At 46.8% G+C, this 16,038-nt stretch overlaps 1 protein-coding gene across 1 annotated transcript in view; it reads left to right on the top strand.

Moving 5' to 3' along the window:
• VSTM4 (V-set and transmembrane domain containing 4) overlaps positions 1–16,038 on the top strand; it is a 99,014-nt gene that overhangs the window by 20,643 nt on the left and 62,333 nt on the right. The window contains exon 3 of the mRNA XM_058696990.1: positions 11,433–11,501. Within this exon, the coding sequence (XP_058552973.1) occupies positions 11,433–11,501 (69 nt within the window). The remainder of the gene's footprint in view (positions 1–11,432; positions 11,502–16,038) is intronic.

The following is a 16,038-nucleotide window of genomic DNA, read 5'->3' as shown; positions in this document are numbered from 1 at the left end:
CCATTACTGGGATGTTAGGGTCCCTATAGCCCCTCCACATGCCCTTTACCCCCTCTATCCTGTGTCCCTGCATCTAGGCACTTGTGTTTCATCCTTGCTCTATTTAGTAATCCTTTGACCTCCCTGCTTCCCAAGGCTGCCTCTGCTTCCCAAACTTTGAGAGTCTCCCTGCCATTGTGCCTTTTCCATCCAGCTTGATGTCCCTGTGGCCCCCTGACTTGCCCTCCCTGCATGCTGATTTGGTATGGTCCCTCCCAGGACATGTAGACACGGTAGAGTTCCTGACATGAGAATGGCCCTGAGCAGGGATGAGAGGCTGGACTAGCTCCTAAGCCTGATTTTCTTCAGGTGCCTACAGGGGAATTTCCAAGATGAAGCCCAAGGTCTGTCTGTGGGGCTTCCTGTCAAGGGCAGTCCCTGGTGCAGACCTGGGTGCCGTATGTCCTTCACGGTGACTGAGCTTTGAGATCAGCCGGTTTGCGGGATCAGCCTGCAAAGGCCCTTCACACCGGTGGGCATGAATTTCCAAGGCTTGCGACAGTGAGGTGGCCATTCATTTTAGGCTTCTTCTCTTTTTTTTTTTTTTTTTAATTTTTTTTTTTAACGTTTATTTTTGAGACAGAGAGAGACAGAGCATGAACAGGGGAGGGGCAGAGAGAGAGGGAGATGCAGAATCCGAAACAGGCTCCAGGCTCTGAGCTGTCAGCACAGAGCCCGAGGCAGGGCTCAAACTCACAACCTGTGAGATCATGACCTGAGCCGAAGTCGGACGCTTAACCGACCAAGCTACCCAGGCGCCCCTAGGCTTCTTCTCTTAAGGGACAGCAGCTTTGATTCCCCAGACCTCATAAAAAGTTATCCTCGATGGCTTTTCAGCCCAGCTCTGCCACCCACAGACTCAGAAGACTGGTCTTCTGAGCCAGAATGAATCTGCATACTTTCAGATGGAGGCGTCTGCATTAACAGTGAAAATGCTAATAATAGAAGCAATTTGCAAAGGCTGTTCTCCTGCAATTTAATCAGTATTTCAGTCTGACCCCCAAATAACATATTTTAATAAGCCAAATTGCTATTTGACTTAAGATGATATAAATAAGATTTAAATGTGGGGAGTGAACAAAGCAAATGGAAAACTCTGTTACCCTAAAAGTATTTGGGGGCAAAGATGAAATTATAATTTCTTATCTGACTATTTAATCCCAAAATGTTAGAGGGAATTTAATAATTGGATCTGTAAGTACAACCACAGGGAATCAATATTTCAAGTTTCAGTGGAAGAAATTAAATAATTCCTTTTTCTCCAGAGACAGAGAACAGATAATTAGGAATGAGATTTACTAAACGTTTAGTGCTACTGCTTAATTAAGCAAGCACACATCATGATGTTGAAAGTGTCAACAGGTCCAGATACTCAAAGGGAACAAATTGACAACGGGAGTGTAATTTAAACTACACTTGAAACACTTCTTCAGTGTGCCTGCCCTCACTCCCAACTGCCATGGTCTTGGAAGAGTTGAAGAGAGTGAAGACTTAAACAAACCTCTTTCAAGCCCCTGCTTATGAGCCTGTTATCGCTGTACTTTCCTTAAAGAGAGGGATGGGTGGAGTGATCCCCACCCTCTCAGGGCCCCAGCCTCACAATCCAGAGAAGGAAACAGGTCGACATGTGCACAGATCTGATCGATATTATGGACAGAGCTAATAAAAAGGGAATGTCAGTGGGCCATACATGAGGGTGACGCTGGCTTGGGAGTAAGGGACAGAGCTCAGGATACATTCTTGGAGGAAATGAGAAGGTCACCTAGAGGACGCGGGATTCCACTGGGCCACAGGGTGAGGAGGGCTATGGTCGCTATGGGCCATCCATGTCAAGAGACGAAACAGGCTAAGCAAAGCTAGATAAGGGAGAAAAGGAATTTGCAGATAACTTGATGAAATTGGATGCACGTTTGTGGCTGGTGAGGGCTGGAGGTGGGCAGTGGTTAAGAGCCAAGTTTGGCACGGTAGACCTGGCCAGGGACCTTGACTCCAGGGACCCTGCCAGGTTCTTCTTAAATGCACCCTCACACCTGACACTGTACGTGGTACACAGAAGGGCTCGGTGCTGATTTTTTTTTTTTTTTTTTTTTTTTAAGAAAGAATGAATGAGTGACCCAAGCTCTTGGGTAAACTGCCATTTTAATTAATTTTCATTAATGGCAACAGGGAGTGGAAGGTGGTAGTAAGAAAATATATAGACCTGATCCGGAGTCGTAACTGGAGGGGGCAGTTACCAGGCCCTAAGCGTCAGTATTTCCTAACCATTGTTTGGGGATATACACATGGTCTTTGTCTTCTGTAGCTGATTCCATTTCAGAAGGCAACCTTCTTTTCCAACTGCTCTGTTTAATAGAAGTCTATTTAGTATGTTTTTTTGTTTGTTTGTTTCCTCTTTTGCTTTGTTTGCTTTGTTTTTAGGAATTTGTCCTACAGTGGATGCAAAAGAGGAGTGGCTCGAAAAAGACAAAACTGGAGCTTTTCCGTTTCTCATTAGCTGCTCCCTGTAGGTCACTCAGAGGTCTTATTCACATATATGGCTTTGTCTGAGCCCCAAGAGAGACTGCCTTTGGCCTAACTCTTAGAGACACAAGGGGGAAGTGAAGCAATCGGCCAACTCCGGAGAGCAGAGACAGAGAGAGTCTCTGTGTCTCCCTGGGGTTACAGTTGCCTTCCCTGAGAACGCTGATCCAGTTATAAATAGTGGCCACACTGCTACATCTTAACAGGGTTTTCCTTGGGAAACCATCTCATCATTGAAAAAGAAGGGGTAGTGAACTGAGTATATTCATTGTTGAATTTATAGCAAAAGTGTTGACTCATCTTTATTTTCTTTAAGGATCTTCTCTTGTGAGTACTTCATATCACCAACCTCTTCTGGTCTCCTTTTCCATCCTGTTGATCTGTGCAGGAGGCTACCTAAGCAAACTGAGGCAGGGAGGCATCTGCTGTCTGGATTCCCACTCCCTCCCTGCCCCCCACCTCCCTGAGTGCAAATCAGTGAGGTCTACATGCCAGGGACCAAAACTTTAAATGGCTGCCCCTCCCAACTCCAGTGGACTGAAGAATCGTCTTCTGCTTAAGGTCTTGGGACTTCCTGCCTTCATTCTATACCAAACTGAGAACTCAGAGGCCATAGAATGAATCACGGCAGGCTCAAAGTACATAACTTCGAGGCCAGAACTTCGCAGGGAAGTCAGGCTTGGGGGCCTGTTGCTTTCATGTGAAGGGAGGTGGCAGGGTAGAGCAGGTGTCTCCCTGGCCTCTCTTCCCAGCCTTCCAGAATGTGGCCATGTCATGGTCCCAGCACCAGGTTCCCTTTAGAGGAGGCCTTGACCACCATGGTGTGATGTTTATTGCATTCATCTGTTCGTTCAAAGTGACCGTGATGTATAACGGGCCAAGAAGGATTCTAGGAAGTGAGGAAGACAGATGTAGTCCCAGCCACCATGTACCTTCCGGTCAGCTAGGAGTGGCAGATAATGACCAAGATGAATGAGAACACATTCTGCAGGGAGGGAGGGCGTGAAACACTGCGTAATCATTGGAAGAAGGTCTCTCTGACTCAGATTCTCCCCACTTTCCAAGTTTGAGTCAGCCACGTGGGGAGACCTATATCAATCGTTATAGATGGTCTGCCCTTTAGAAAGTAACTTTCTTGAAAACTGTGTTCTTTTGCTCTGAGACATGCTATGAGGAGGGCACCTGTTGGGATGAGCACGGGGTGTTGTATAGAAACCAATTTGACAATAAAGTTCATATTTAAAAAAAATAAAAAAAATAAAGGGGCCTTTTGGAGTTTTTGTAAACAACACTCATGCGATGGGCTTACTCCTTAGTTTTTGCAGTTATTTTGTTTTCCCTGGATTAAACACAGAGGCATTGTCTCAGTTTTCAAGCTCTGGACCCTGCCCTGGACTAGAGGAGAGATTGAGGCCCAGGGTCTGTCTCCTCATCAGTTGACTCCCCTCTCCCACATCTCCTTGAACTCTGTGCCCTCCTCTCTACTATGAGTGGGTGAGGCAGGCAGGCTTCTCGAAGTGGAGTCCCGGGACCTCCAGACTCAGGATTTTCTGAACGATGCACTCCCTCATCGTGCACATTCCCAAGCCCTCCCTAGATTTCTCCAGTCGGAAGCCCAGGGGTGATGCCTGGGAATGTTCATTTTAGCAAGAGCCCCAGTTAATTCTACTGCACACTAAAAGTTTTAGAAATCTTGGTCTTCGGGCACTCAATGAAGGTAACACCCTCTGTGATTAAAATCGGTGTAACCTGGGAGGAGAATACTGGGAGGAGGCCCAGCCTGTCCTGCAGTGAAAGTAGAAAGGCGACAGTGTGTCTCTTGAGCTCAGGCTGGTCTTTCCGTGTCCTTGCTGTATGCTCCCTGAAGCCTCCTCAGCCCTCTGGCTGTGCCAGGACCCTCTCTATGCTCCTCTCCATCAGTACCTGCATTCTGGAGGGCTTTCTGTATCAGAAATGTGCTGTGCACCTTCCTTAGGATGTAACCCACGATTGCAATTTAAGCTCCTTTAATTGTAGGATCCTTTGTTAGAGGAGCTGGGGACACAAGTGAGCAGATGAGAAAGAGTTTGGGAAGAAAGGGAGCCTTTCCAAGGCCCCTAAAAATTCTCAGCCACCTGTTCTACAGATGATGGGGTCAGGCCTTAATGCAGGTCCAGATAAGGATGCCAGTATTATCGAGGCAAATGGGAGACCAGAGAGGGAGGTGGAAGGTGCCTCAGCCTGAAGGCCATTGTCACAGGGTCTTGGCATAAACTCAGGGGACACAGTCTGCTACAACCTGTGAAACATGCCTTTCCCAGGGGAGTTGGCAGGACATTCTGTCCAAGTTAGGAATCAAGGCTCTCAGTTTTCACACCTCTTTGAGTGATGGTTTCCCCACGGGTCTCATCACAGGGGGCTTGACTGAGATTCTTTCTTCCCAGCCTGCTTTTTCCAGACACAAAGCCGATAGGATCAGTTTGTCTTGGTGCCTCTGCACCACATTCTTCTAGACCGTTTGATCCTGTAGCCACTTTCAGCCAGTTCTTCCCAGAGGGGCCGAGATCCAGTGAGCCTCACAACTTGCCCCTTTTTAGATTTCATCTGATTCTGCTGTCTTGGGCAGAGGCCCCCAGACAGCCTGCGGCTCTGTCATCTGGGCCAGCCCCTCACCAGAAAGTCAAACAGGCTCTTCCCACTGGGCACCAGGGTCCCAAGGAAATTACAAAGCCGTCAGTAGGTCAGTTGATGACTTGGCTTTGAGCCCTCTTTACTCCTTTTCTCCACTGTGAGCCCAAACCTACTGTAAACGGGCCTGGGAGTCGGGCAGAAATCGAAATGCCCACTTTATTCCAGATAAAGCTGTACCGAGAAAAGCGGTTTGGTGCTGAGGCCTAATTGGACTTCCTTTTGCTTTTTTTGGTCCATTGCGCTACCTTCCTCGGCACCGTCTCCCCATTCCAGCATGGGGGCCCTGGGACCCACACCTCATGGGTGGAGGTGGTCCGGTGCAGGTAGGATGAAAGAGGAGAATGCACATGAGGCAGGCTCCCCAGGAAGCAGGGTTCGCTGCACTCCCAGCAGCTGGGGTAATGAGAACTTCCCAAGGGGATGCACGCTGCCCACCCCTTCATTAGCTGTTTGCTAAGAGCCCAGTCTCAGAGCATGTGGCAAGACAGAGGCTACCTTGAGTGGGGCTTTGACCACATTCTTCTCACCCAGAGAGGGGCAGTGTGTCACAAGCTCCCAAGGATCGGGGGCTCCTGTCAACCCCCTTGCCTAGAGAGTAGGAGGTGAGTGGATGTGGGAGTGGAGGGAGGGTCAGGCAGGGTTACTGCAGGAACAGGGTCCCTTTAGGGAAGCGACAGACGTGCTATCCCAACCTTGGAATCCCAGCACAGAGCATAAGCGCCCCCCACCCCCACCCCATCATGACCCTACAAGACAGCCCATTGGTTAAAAGGCTGACTGAGTGCATGTGAATTCCTAACCTTTGGGGGATCAGGCTGGGAACTCCCCCAATCATAGGTAGTTGTCAGAAGGTAAGGACTTTCAGCTCTGCTGAGCTGATGCTTAGGAAGAACCAGCATTCTGGGTACGAAAGGCTCCTTGTTGCCTTCTCCCCAATTGTCTGAGAGTCCAGCTGGGTCACCAGGTAAGGCAAATGCAGTTGATAGTGATAGATTCACTGAATCTTGTTTGAAAGATTAGCCTTCTGATGGCTAAGTTCCTTGGAAACCGTTACGAATGCTCTGTGATCAAGAAATTTGCATTTTATTTCTGAAAGTCTTCAATCAACATGAGCAATCTGGGGTTGGAAAATTTGCCACTCTTTCCTTGGTCAAGCAAAATGTTTCCTTGAAGCATTTTATCCTCCTCCGTATCTACCCCACAGTGGCCTCTTCCACTCAGTGTGTCCAGGGTGGCCGCTATAAATTTCTGACCCGCAGGTGCAGCTGTGTCGTGAAGGAGGGGCGCCAATAGTCAGCCGATCCACTGCTGGTCCATTACAAAGCCCTTCTGTCGGCCTGGCCTTGTCCCACAGCGTGTTTCCTTACAGCGTGCAGACTCAGCCACATGGCTTGACAATGTATCAAATTCACTTTGAGATAGCATGGGATTAGCGGCTGAAACCAGACAGTTAATGGCAAAAGCCCAGGAAGATTTCTGAAGCTCCAGAAGAGGCCATGTGAAGATTTTTCTTCTTTTTTTTTTAATGTGTCAGTTTAGTTCTTGTATTTATTTCTTTATTCAATTATTTTTGAGGTGGGAGTGCAGAGGGAGAGGGAGGGAGAATCCCACGCAGAGAGAATCCCATGCCCAGTGCAGAGCCCAACCATAAGATCCTGACCTGAGCCGAAATCAAGACTGAGCCACCCGGGCACCCCAAGAGTTTTCTTTCTCGTAGGAACAGATAAAGTTATGATCAGAGTTGCTGATCATTATATGCAAACAAAGTTGCCGCATCTTCCCATAAAACAGTTGCACTGGGGGAAAGTGAAGAACATCTATTAATTCCTTGCTTAGAGCCCTGATAGCTCAGAATCTGTTTGTTGGCTCTTTCAAGGCATGTCTCTGTAAATTGGTTAGGGAGACCTTGTTATCTTTTATCCCAAATAAGGCAAAGCAATTGTTAGTGACCACATCAAGTTAGTGACTACAATTTCTGAAAAGAAAAAAATGAAAAGTGAATCAACTGATCTGAAGACACCGGCCTTTGCTAGTAACAGCCCTTTTGAGCTGTAGACATTTAACAACAAGGACAAGGAACCCTTTCTTGTGGACCATTTGGATGATTGAAGATGCACACACTGAAACAAAGGGCTGACAGCAAAGTACCATGCTGGACTTAGGTGCAGGAATTGGAACAGTGAATAAAATAATAAAATAGACAAAATCCCTTTTCTTATGGAGCAAAAATCATTGTGGATAAATATGGCTCACTAGGTCTCAGGCACACTTCACATATATTAACCCATTAAACTCTCACGCCTCCCTTAAGAGTGGGCACTTACCATCCCTATTTGTGAAACCAAGGCACTGGGCAACCAAGCAACTCGCCCAAGGTTACACAACCAGAAAATGGCAACTAATTTTTTTTCAACCTGGGGTGTATCAGTGCATCTCAAACAGTGCATATGACTGACCCAGGGTATCTGGTTTAAAAGCAGATTCTGATCCAGTAGGTCTGGATTGCAGACCCTGTGATTCTGCACTTCTTCCAAGCCCCCAGGTGACACTGTACTGCTGGTCTGTTGATCATATTTGGAGTGGTAATGCTCTGGATGATGAGGGCATCTTCGATCTCCCTAAAACCTCAGCTCCTTGGAGATAATCTGTTTTTCCTTTCTGTATTGTCTCCATTGGGTCTCTTTATGCTTATCCTAGCCTGGGCTCAATTAGTTGAAGCTATGAAAGCCCATTCAAGCTAATTCAGAAGGAAGGTAGGGATAGTTTAGGGCTATGGAGCTCATAAAATGCAAGGATAGCAACCATATTCCATAAGCCCTCTTGGGACCTAGTGTTCCAGCAACACCATGTCCTCAGCCCTATGAGCCCTCTGACCTCCAGTTTCCTCTTGTGGGTTTTGCCCTCTGCTCCATTCCAGTTGCCTGTGTTTCCAACATGGCCGCTACCCAAAAGTCCACAGGCTCTTTCAGCCCCAACGCTCTCAACAACCATATATATTATATTTCTTAGCTTAAATTCTTGGGGGAAGAATCTGAATGATTGCTCTGGAAGTCAGCTGTGAGTGGGGAAATTAAGCAGGAATGATGATGGACAAATTATGGGACTTCTCTAATACCATGGGCAAGACCAGGTATACACTAAGAGTTCATTGCTGGAGGGCCAGACTGCTTACTTTGCGAGGCAGTCAGAAAGAAATGGATTTTCCATTTATTTGCTAGGCACTTACCAGCTGCCAGGCAGTCTGCCAATGATGGGGATATAGAGGTAGAAGATCCAATTTCTGGTTTTAAGGAATTTAGGTTCTAAAGGGAGAGTTCTTGAGTTGTGGCAGACCCAGCTTATAGCAGACTAAAGCCTGCCTTCTGAGAAAAATTAGAAAGCTGAAAAATAATTTGCATTTCAGCTATCCTAATTACATGTTCATATTTAATCAATACATTTGGGGGGCGCCTGGGTGGCGCAGTCGGTTAAGCGTCCGACTTCAGCCAGGTCACGATCTTGCAGTCCGTGAGTTCGAGCCCCGCGTCAGGCTCTGGGCTGATGGCTCAGAGCCTGGAGCCTGTTTCCGATTCTGTGTCTCCCTCTCTCTCTGCCCCTCCCCCGTTCATGCTCTGTCTCTCTCTGTCCCAAAAAAAAAAAAAAAAAAAAAATACATTTGGATTACATAATTATATGTCACATGTATCTTTCAGCTATCCTAATTGTTCTCTGAAGGACTACCTAGATAAATAGAGCGTAGAGAAGTTAGTGACCCCAATTGTTGGAGACACTTAACTCTTGAAGGAATTCAACCATACTTAAGCAGCACTAGTTAAGAGAAGCTATGTAGACAGTATCCATCAGGATGCTTAGGAAACAAGCAGACAGGATCAAAAGCAAAAACAGATAATGGAAACAAGTCTATGGGTGATGCAGATATAAAAGTTATCAGGCACGTGCATTGACATAATATGATTGATATGGTTGAGAAATTAGGTGACAAGCTGGAGAAATTCATCTGAGAGCTGGGATGTATAAAAATGAATTAAATTAATTAAATGTAAAAAATAATTAATAGGGGTGTCTGAGTGGCTCAGTTGGTTAAGTATTTGACTCTTGACTTTGGCTCAGGTCATGATCTCATGGTCGTGAGATAGAGCTCGGTGCTGGGCATGGAGTCTGCTTAAGATTCTCTTTCTCCCTCTCCCTCCACCTCTTCCCCATTTTGCACTTGCTCACAAGTGTGCTCTCTTTCTCTCTCTCTCTGTCTCAAAAAAAAAAAAAAAAGAATTAATATATGGGCTTAATAGCAGGTTAGACACCGATGAAAGGGGTCAGTGATTTTCAAAATGGGTCAATAGGATATACCCAGTACAAGGCCTAGGGAAGTAAAAAGATGGAAAATTCAGATTGAAATTCATGACAACATAATACAAAAGGTTTTTTTTGAGGGGGGAGTAGTAAATAGAGGTAAAGTTTCAGAGGATCTCTGCCATAAGCCTTGCCTCTCATACTAATTCAATCTCCAATCCAACCTCCTTTATCTTTCTATTCAGGTCTTAGATGTGTGATAGCCACTGACCACAGGTGGCTATTTAAATTTAAATTTAAATTTAAATTTAAAGGGCACCTGGGTGGCTCAGTTGGCTAAGCATCCAATCTTCATCTCGCTCAGGTCATGATCTCACAGTTCGTGAGAATGGAGCTCCAAGTCAGGCTCTGTGCTGACAGTGCTTTTTGGAACCTGCTTGGGATTCTCTTTCTCCCTCACCCTCTGCCCCTCCCCCGCTCAGTGCACGCTCTCGTTCTTTCTCTCAAATAAACTTAAAAACATTTTTTTAAACTCAAATTTAAATTTAAATTAAAAACGTAATTCCTCAGGCTCATGTGGACTAGCCACATGTCACATTCTCAGTATCCACAGGTGGCCAGCGGCTACTACATGTACAGAATGGGCATAAAACATCTCCATCGTTCCAGAAAGTTCTATCAGACAATAATCTCATTCGTTGATGTTTTGAGCTTTTTTGTCAGGTTAATTTTTATAATTTTATCCTATAATTATATTACTGTTATGCATGGAACCTTTCCATAGCTGCAGCCTCTTTAGTGTAATACTCACGGATTTACGCTGTGCCGCTCAATTCTGTTTCCCTGGTTGCTGAAAGCAGGCGCAGTAAGTTCAGCGATCACCCACTGACTAAAACTGTACAAAATCATTTTGAAATGATATTTATCTTCCAGGCCCTCTAGGGGGAATTAAGTTAAATATGATAACATGTAGCCACAAGAGCAGCAAGATGCTTGGCACATGGTAGGCACTCAGTAAATGAGATGTCAGTCAGTCACTGAACACCATTCCACAACTGTACAGAGGAAACAGAATCCCTGAAAAGGGGAGACAGACAAAGTGTGTGTGTGACTGTCTCGCATGGAATGGTGCTCAGAGCACAGACCCTGAGTCATCAGATGACTTCAGGCTCCTCTATCTAGTGGTACCCAGGCAAGTGCACTATACTTTATATTTTTTTTAAATAATTTTTTAGAATATAATTTATTGTCAAATTGGCTTGCATACAACACCCCATCACCCCATGCTCATCCCAACTATACTTTAGAAAGATGTCCGCTAGGGGCTCCTGGGTGGCTCCGTCAGCTAAGCGTCCAGCTTCAGCTCAGGTCATGATCTCAGTGTTCGTGGGTTCGAGTCCCACATTAGGCTCTGTGCTGACACCTCAGAGCCTGATGCCTGCTTCGGATTCTGTGTCTCCCTCTCTCTCTGCCCCTTCCCCACTCGTTCTCTCTCTCTCTCTCTCTCTCTCTCTCTCAGAAATAAGCATTTAAAAAATTAAAAAAAAAAAAAAAACCAGAAAGGTGTCCACTAAAATGATTTCGGTTCTTGGAATTCCTACCGGGAAACTCTTTATTTTGCTAGTATGTGGGGCAAGTGGACTTCTGCCATACCGAGTCCCAGCTTTGCCATTTATTGGATTTTAGACAAGGGCAATCTGATTCCCCCCGACTGGTGCCTCCATTGTTGTTGAGTCATTGCACCTCTTTTTAACGTGTGAGTTGTGATAATCAAATGTGGTTTTGCAAATGGAAAAATTACTTCATAAAGGTGAGTGCCCTACATACCGTATGGCATCATTTTGGGTTACCGTGTGGGCTGGGGCCATAGCGTACTGCACTTCATGCTGTCCCATTTCTTTTTTGCCTTACAGTGATTTCCCTCAAAGTGTCTGAAGATTCATCCTTTGAGAAAAAGAAAGAGACCTGGGCATTTTTTGAAGGTAGACCTGGCATGTTTCTTTATTATAAGATGCACCTTGCGTTTAGATAATAGGAAAGGAGTAGAATGGGAGGAAAGTGTAACCAAACTTGGGGGGGGTCACCACTTGGGGTACACCAAATTGAACACAACCCAAGGAAATACTGAAAGCGAAGGACTTTTTATTACTTGTGGCAAGTAAGGAGACAGGGAGGTAGCTCTCAAAGCACTGTCTCCCTGTGGGGTTAGTACGGGAAGCTTTTATTCAGTGCATTAGGGGGCGGGGACGGGGAGTTTGTATAGGCCCTTGTATAGGTTGACAGGCCTACCGTGTCAACCTGCTAAAGCATACATTGTACGTTCAAAACATGGCAGAAAACTCCCCCCATAGGAGGAGATGTTAGCATGAAGAGCTAAAGGTGACTTCAGGTCAGCCACTGGGGCTTCTGTGCAGGTCCTCAGCTCCAGTCTGGCTCAGATTGGCTCACATTAGATGTGTCAGGAGAGACACATCTAGAAAGGGGCTCTCAGGTGGAAACACCTAGCTGGGCGTCTCCTTGGCTGGACCTGTTTGTTAGTTCTGCGAAACAAACCTCATTCCTTCCCTGCTTTTGTCTCTTCCCCTTCTCCCTGCGGCTGATACCTTTCCTCCCTCTTACTTGAGTAATTTCCTGTTGCACTTTAGCTAACAAAAGGAGCCTGAAGTCTTAGTTGTGCTGTGATGTCAGTTGTTTTCTTATCCTAAATTTACTAAAGAGTGGAGTGGGAATGCCCGGTGGTATCAGCCCGTGGGTTTTGAAAGAGCAGAGGTGAAAGCTCCAGTCTGTATAATTTGGGCTTGTTCATTTTGTTTTGGCTCCAGAATTCCTACTGCAATGTGAAAAATGAAATGTGCAGGGGCACCTGGGTGGCTCAGTCGGTTAAGCGTCCGACTCCGGCTCAGGTCATGATCTCACGGTCCATGGGTTCGAGCCCCGCATCGGGCTCTGTGCTGACAGCTCAGAGCCTGGAGCCTGTTTCAGATTCTGTGTCTCCCTCTCTCTCTGCCTCTCCCCTGTTCATGCTCTGTCTCTCTCTGTCTCAAAAATAAATAAACGTTAAAAAAAAAAAATGAAATGTGCACCTACTGTGACAGAGTTTATCTCAGGTTTCATATGGAGTTGGGGATTCTGGAAACAGTCTGAAAACCTTAAGCAAGTGATTTTCAGCCCACATCAGAGCCCCCTGGGGATCTTTAAAAGCACTGATGCCTGAACCGCATCTCTAGAGATTCTGATTGAGCTGGGACTTGGTTAAAGCTCTCCAGGTGATCCCAGCATACAGCCCTGGCTGGTCCCAGACCAGCAGCATCAGCATCAGCATTCCCTGGGAGCCTGATACAAATGCACACTGTTGGGCTTTACCCTCACTTACAGGGTCGGAAACACTAGGGGCGGTGCCCAGCAATCGGGGTTTTCATAAGACCTCTGATGATTCTGATGCGCTCAGGTTTGAACCTTGGAGTGGCGATTCTCAGCAGGAGGTGATTTTGCCCCTCCAGGGCCTATTTGCCAATGTCTGGATACATTTTTGGTTGCCACGACTAGAATTTTGATGTTACTGGCATCTGTTGGGAAGAGGCCAGGGAGGCTGCTAAACATTGTAACAATGCACCGGTCAGCTCCCACAGCAAGGAATTATCTGGCCCCAAATGTCAAGAATGCCGAGGTTGAGACACCTTGCCTTAGCTGGAGTAAGGAAGGTTCACAGAAATTATTATCACAAAGTAGATGAGGATTATGGCCAAAAGCAATGAAAGAATGTACTTTGTGAGTTCTTAGGCAGAGCCTTTGGTCAGTGAAAAACTGATTAATGTCAAAAGGTGATCAGGAAATTGTGAAAGGTGACATTTTGTGAAGGCATGACATTTACTGATGATAAATCACCTTGCCAAACAGATCTAGGGACATGTGTGTGCCTTGGGGGCCTCCCATCACCTTTAGTTAACTAATAGATGTGATGGAAGGAGATTTTGCCCAATGAGGGAGCAGGCACTTGGATCTAAACCCACCTCTTTCAATAGCCAGTTAAAAGCAGTGGATGGAGGCACTTGCTCTCTTAGGAAACATATAATCATAATTGTGATCATTATTTGCAAACTAGAAGGTGTCACCCAGGTAGGCCATTAGGTTTCAAACATTTTCTTTCTCAGATCGTGTGATCTCCAACAGCGATTCTTTGCATTCCCTGCCTTTTCTTAGGCAGGCTTTGTAGCTGTCTTTTTATTTAATGACCCTCTCCTGGCAAAATAATCCCCAGCTCTCTCACTCAGCCTTTCATTCAGGGAATGCCTGTTTGTTAGCAAAGAGATGAAAGCAACTTTAATCCACACGGAGCAAAGTAGTAAACAACTGATTTACCCCATGTTCCTCGGAGCTGCCCCATGACCTGGGCCCTGGGCCCTACGATGGGGAGAAGTATGGAGACATCCAGGGCATCCCTAAGGTAGGTCACTGGCAGCTGTAACAACGGGAGCCCTGTTTCTCATCAGATCCATAAAGATCTCCTGGGGGGTTGTTAGTAACCCTGGTTCTGGGCTCCCCACCGAGAATCCGATTATTGCATTTAGGAAGTGAGCAAAACATTTGTACTTTATTGGGGCCCAGGGTGTTTCCCCAGTACAAGTGGTCTGAGGACCATATTTAGACAACATGGCACAAAAAACAAAACTTGATATGTTGGGAAAGGTTGCAGCATTTGGTCCCACCATGCCTTGCAGCGTAATCAGTGTGTCTAAAACGCTTTGTATGATTAATAGTATTTTATAATTCACATGTAGCTATGGAAATCAGGGTCACTCTTGACCTAACTCTACACAAAAGCCGGAGCCCGACGTGGGCTTACTTGTCAACACAGACAGAGAATGAGGTCCCTTCAGAAAAGCATAATTGGAATCCTCACTATGTAAAATGCCTCAGAGCAGCTGTTTCCAGTGTTCTTTCCCTGTGATTTCGGCAGCAGCGGCCTTGCATTTTGCTTTTTTAACCCAGCCACAGCATTGGCGAGGTCAGGGGTACAGATGAAACTCCCTGGCGCCTGAGCCCAGGCCTTTGCCCTTTTGTTCCTGGATGGAAGGGCTGCTGCAGAGAGTGCGGGGGGACCTCCATCCTCCCGGGGCTCGGCTCAGCTGGCTGTGCGCCCACAGCACAAAACCAGTATCATCAGGCCTCTTGGTGAGATGCTGGAGTGAGTTAAAATCCCTCAGGGCTATTGCTCAGGTATTTCTCGCCAAGCAAGATGATACTACAAACTGGATTTAAAAAAAAAAAAAAAATAGCAGAAGCATACAGTTTGCTGCCTAGACCCGAGATCTTGGCATTTGCATTTTCCCTGGGAGAGTGGAGGACTGCCATCGACTTTCTAGAGTCGGCGGTCTGGGGAGAGGTGGTCCCTTCGCTGTGCTGAGGAATGCTGGGGTCACCGGGCTTCACAGCCCCCCCCCCCCAACACCCCCGCAGGCCTCAGGGTTGCCTGGCAACAGGTGCCGCCTGCCTTTCACTGGGGCCTCTCTGCCCGGCCTGCCCTGCGGTGGCTTGGTTTTCTGGGAGGGTGGGAGCTGGCACAAGTACACTGTGCACCCCGTCTCGGCCTCCCCGCTGCGTGAGTGTCACTCCAGCCTGCCGGCCCTGCCATCTGCTTCGGGGAGGCCTGGGCTGGGGATGGTAGGGAGACATTTTCTGCATGGTGGCTTGCAGTGGCGTCTAAAAATGACATCGGTGCCTTTGGAAGTCCAGCGGCAAAAGACAAAACTGCAAACGGATTTGAGGAACATAACAAGGTTTTGAGAATTATTTTGAGCGTGCAGGTAATATGTGGCGTTTTAAAAGCTAATCCCAGATTTGGTTAAGTGCAGATGTTTTGTTGAATGTGGATCTGAGCGCTTGGATTCAGCCTCCAGACAAGCATTGTTTGGCCCGGTCTGAGTTTTTTAAAACCTTTGCGCCAACGTTTATAATTAGAGAAGTGTTTACATAAAAGTTAAGGGAAAGTCAGAAGATACTGGGCTGGCGTTCCAGCCCAAGGATGGCTGGCTGAAACATTGTTGCTGCTCTCAGTTCCGCAGGGCACAGCTTTGCTCTGGCTCATCCAGGAGGAAAGGTGGTGTTGGATGGAGGTGTTTTGTGACCCTGACTGAAATGGCTCAGGGTTTTACCTTTGCAGAGAAAATCATCGGGAGATGGTTTCAGTGTTTTGAGTAGATAAAACAGGGCGATTGTCTTTATGCAGCAAAAGGAATGCTTGGAACAGAGGAAAAAATTGGAACCTTGGGGTACCGGTGGCTGCCCGATCCAGGGAAACTCAGGTGTTCTTTTTGAGCTTTTCTTCTCCTGCAAGGTGACAGTTTTTAAGGTTCCTGTAGCTCCAGGAACATAACAGAGAGCAGGCACGATTGATCCTAGGCCCGTGGGGACCCCCACACAGGCAGCTGATGCATGCCAGCCAGGGTCCGCAGCCCAGGGGGCCTGTGTGCGGGGTGGTGTAGCTGAGCCTTCCAGACTGGCCAGATGTTTGATGATTCT

The sequence above is a fragment of the Neofelis nebulosa genome, chromosome 13 (assembly GCF_028018385.1).
Source record: "Neofelis nebulosa isolate mNeoNeb1 chromosome 13, mNeoNeb1.pri, whole genome shotgun sequence".
Taxonomy (NCBI): domain Eukaryota; kingdom Metazoa; phylum Chordata; class Mammalia; order Carnivora; family Felidae; genus Neofelis; species Neofelis nebulosa.
This window is presented reverse-complemented; position numbering and strand designations above follow the sequence as displayed.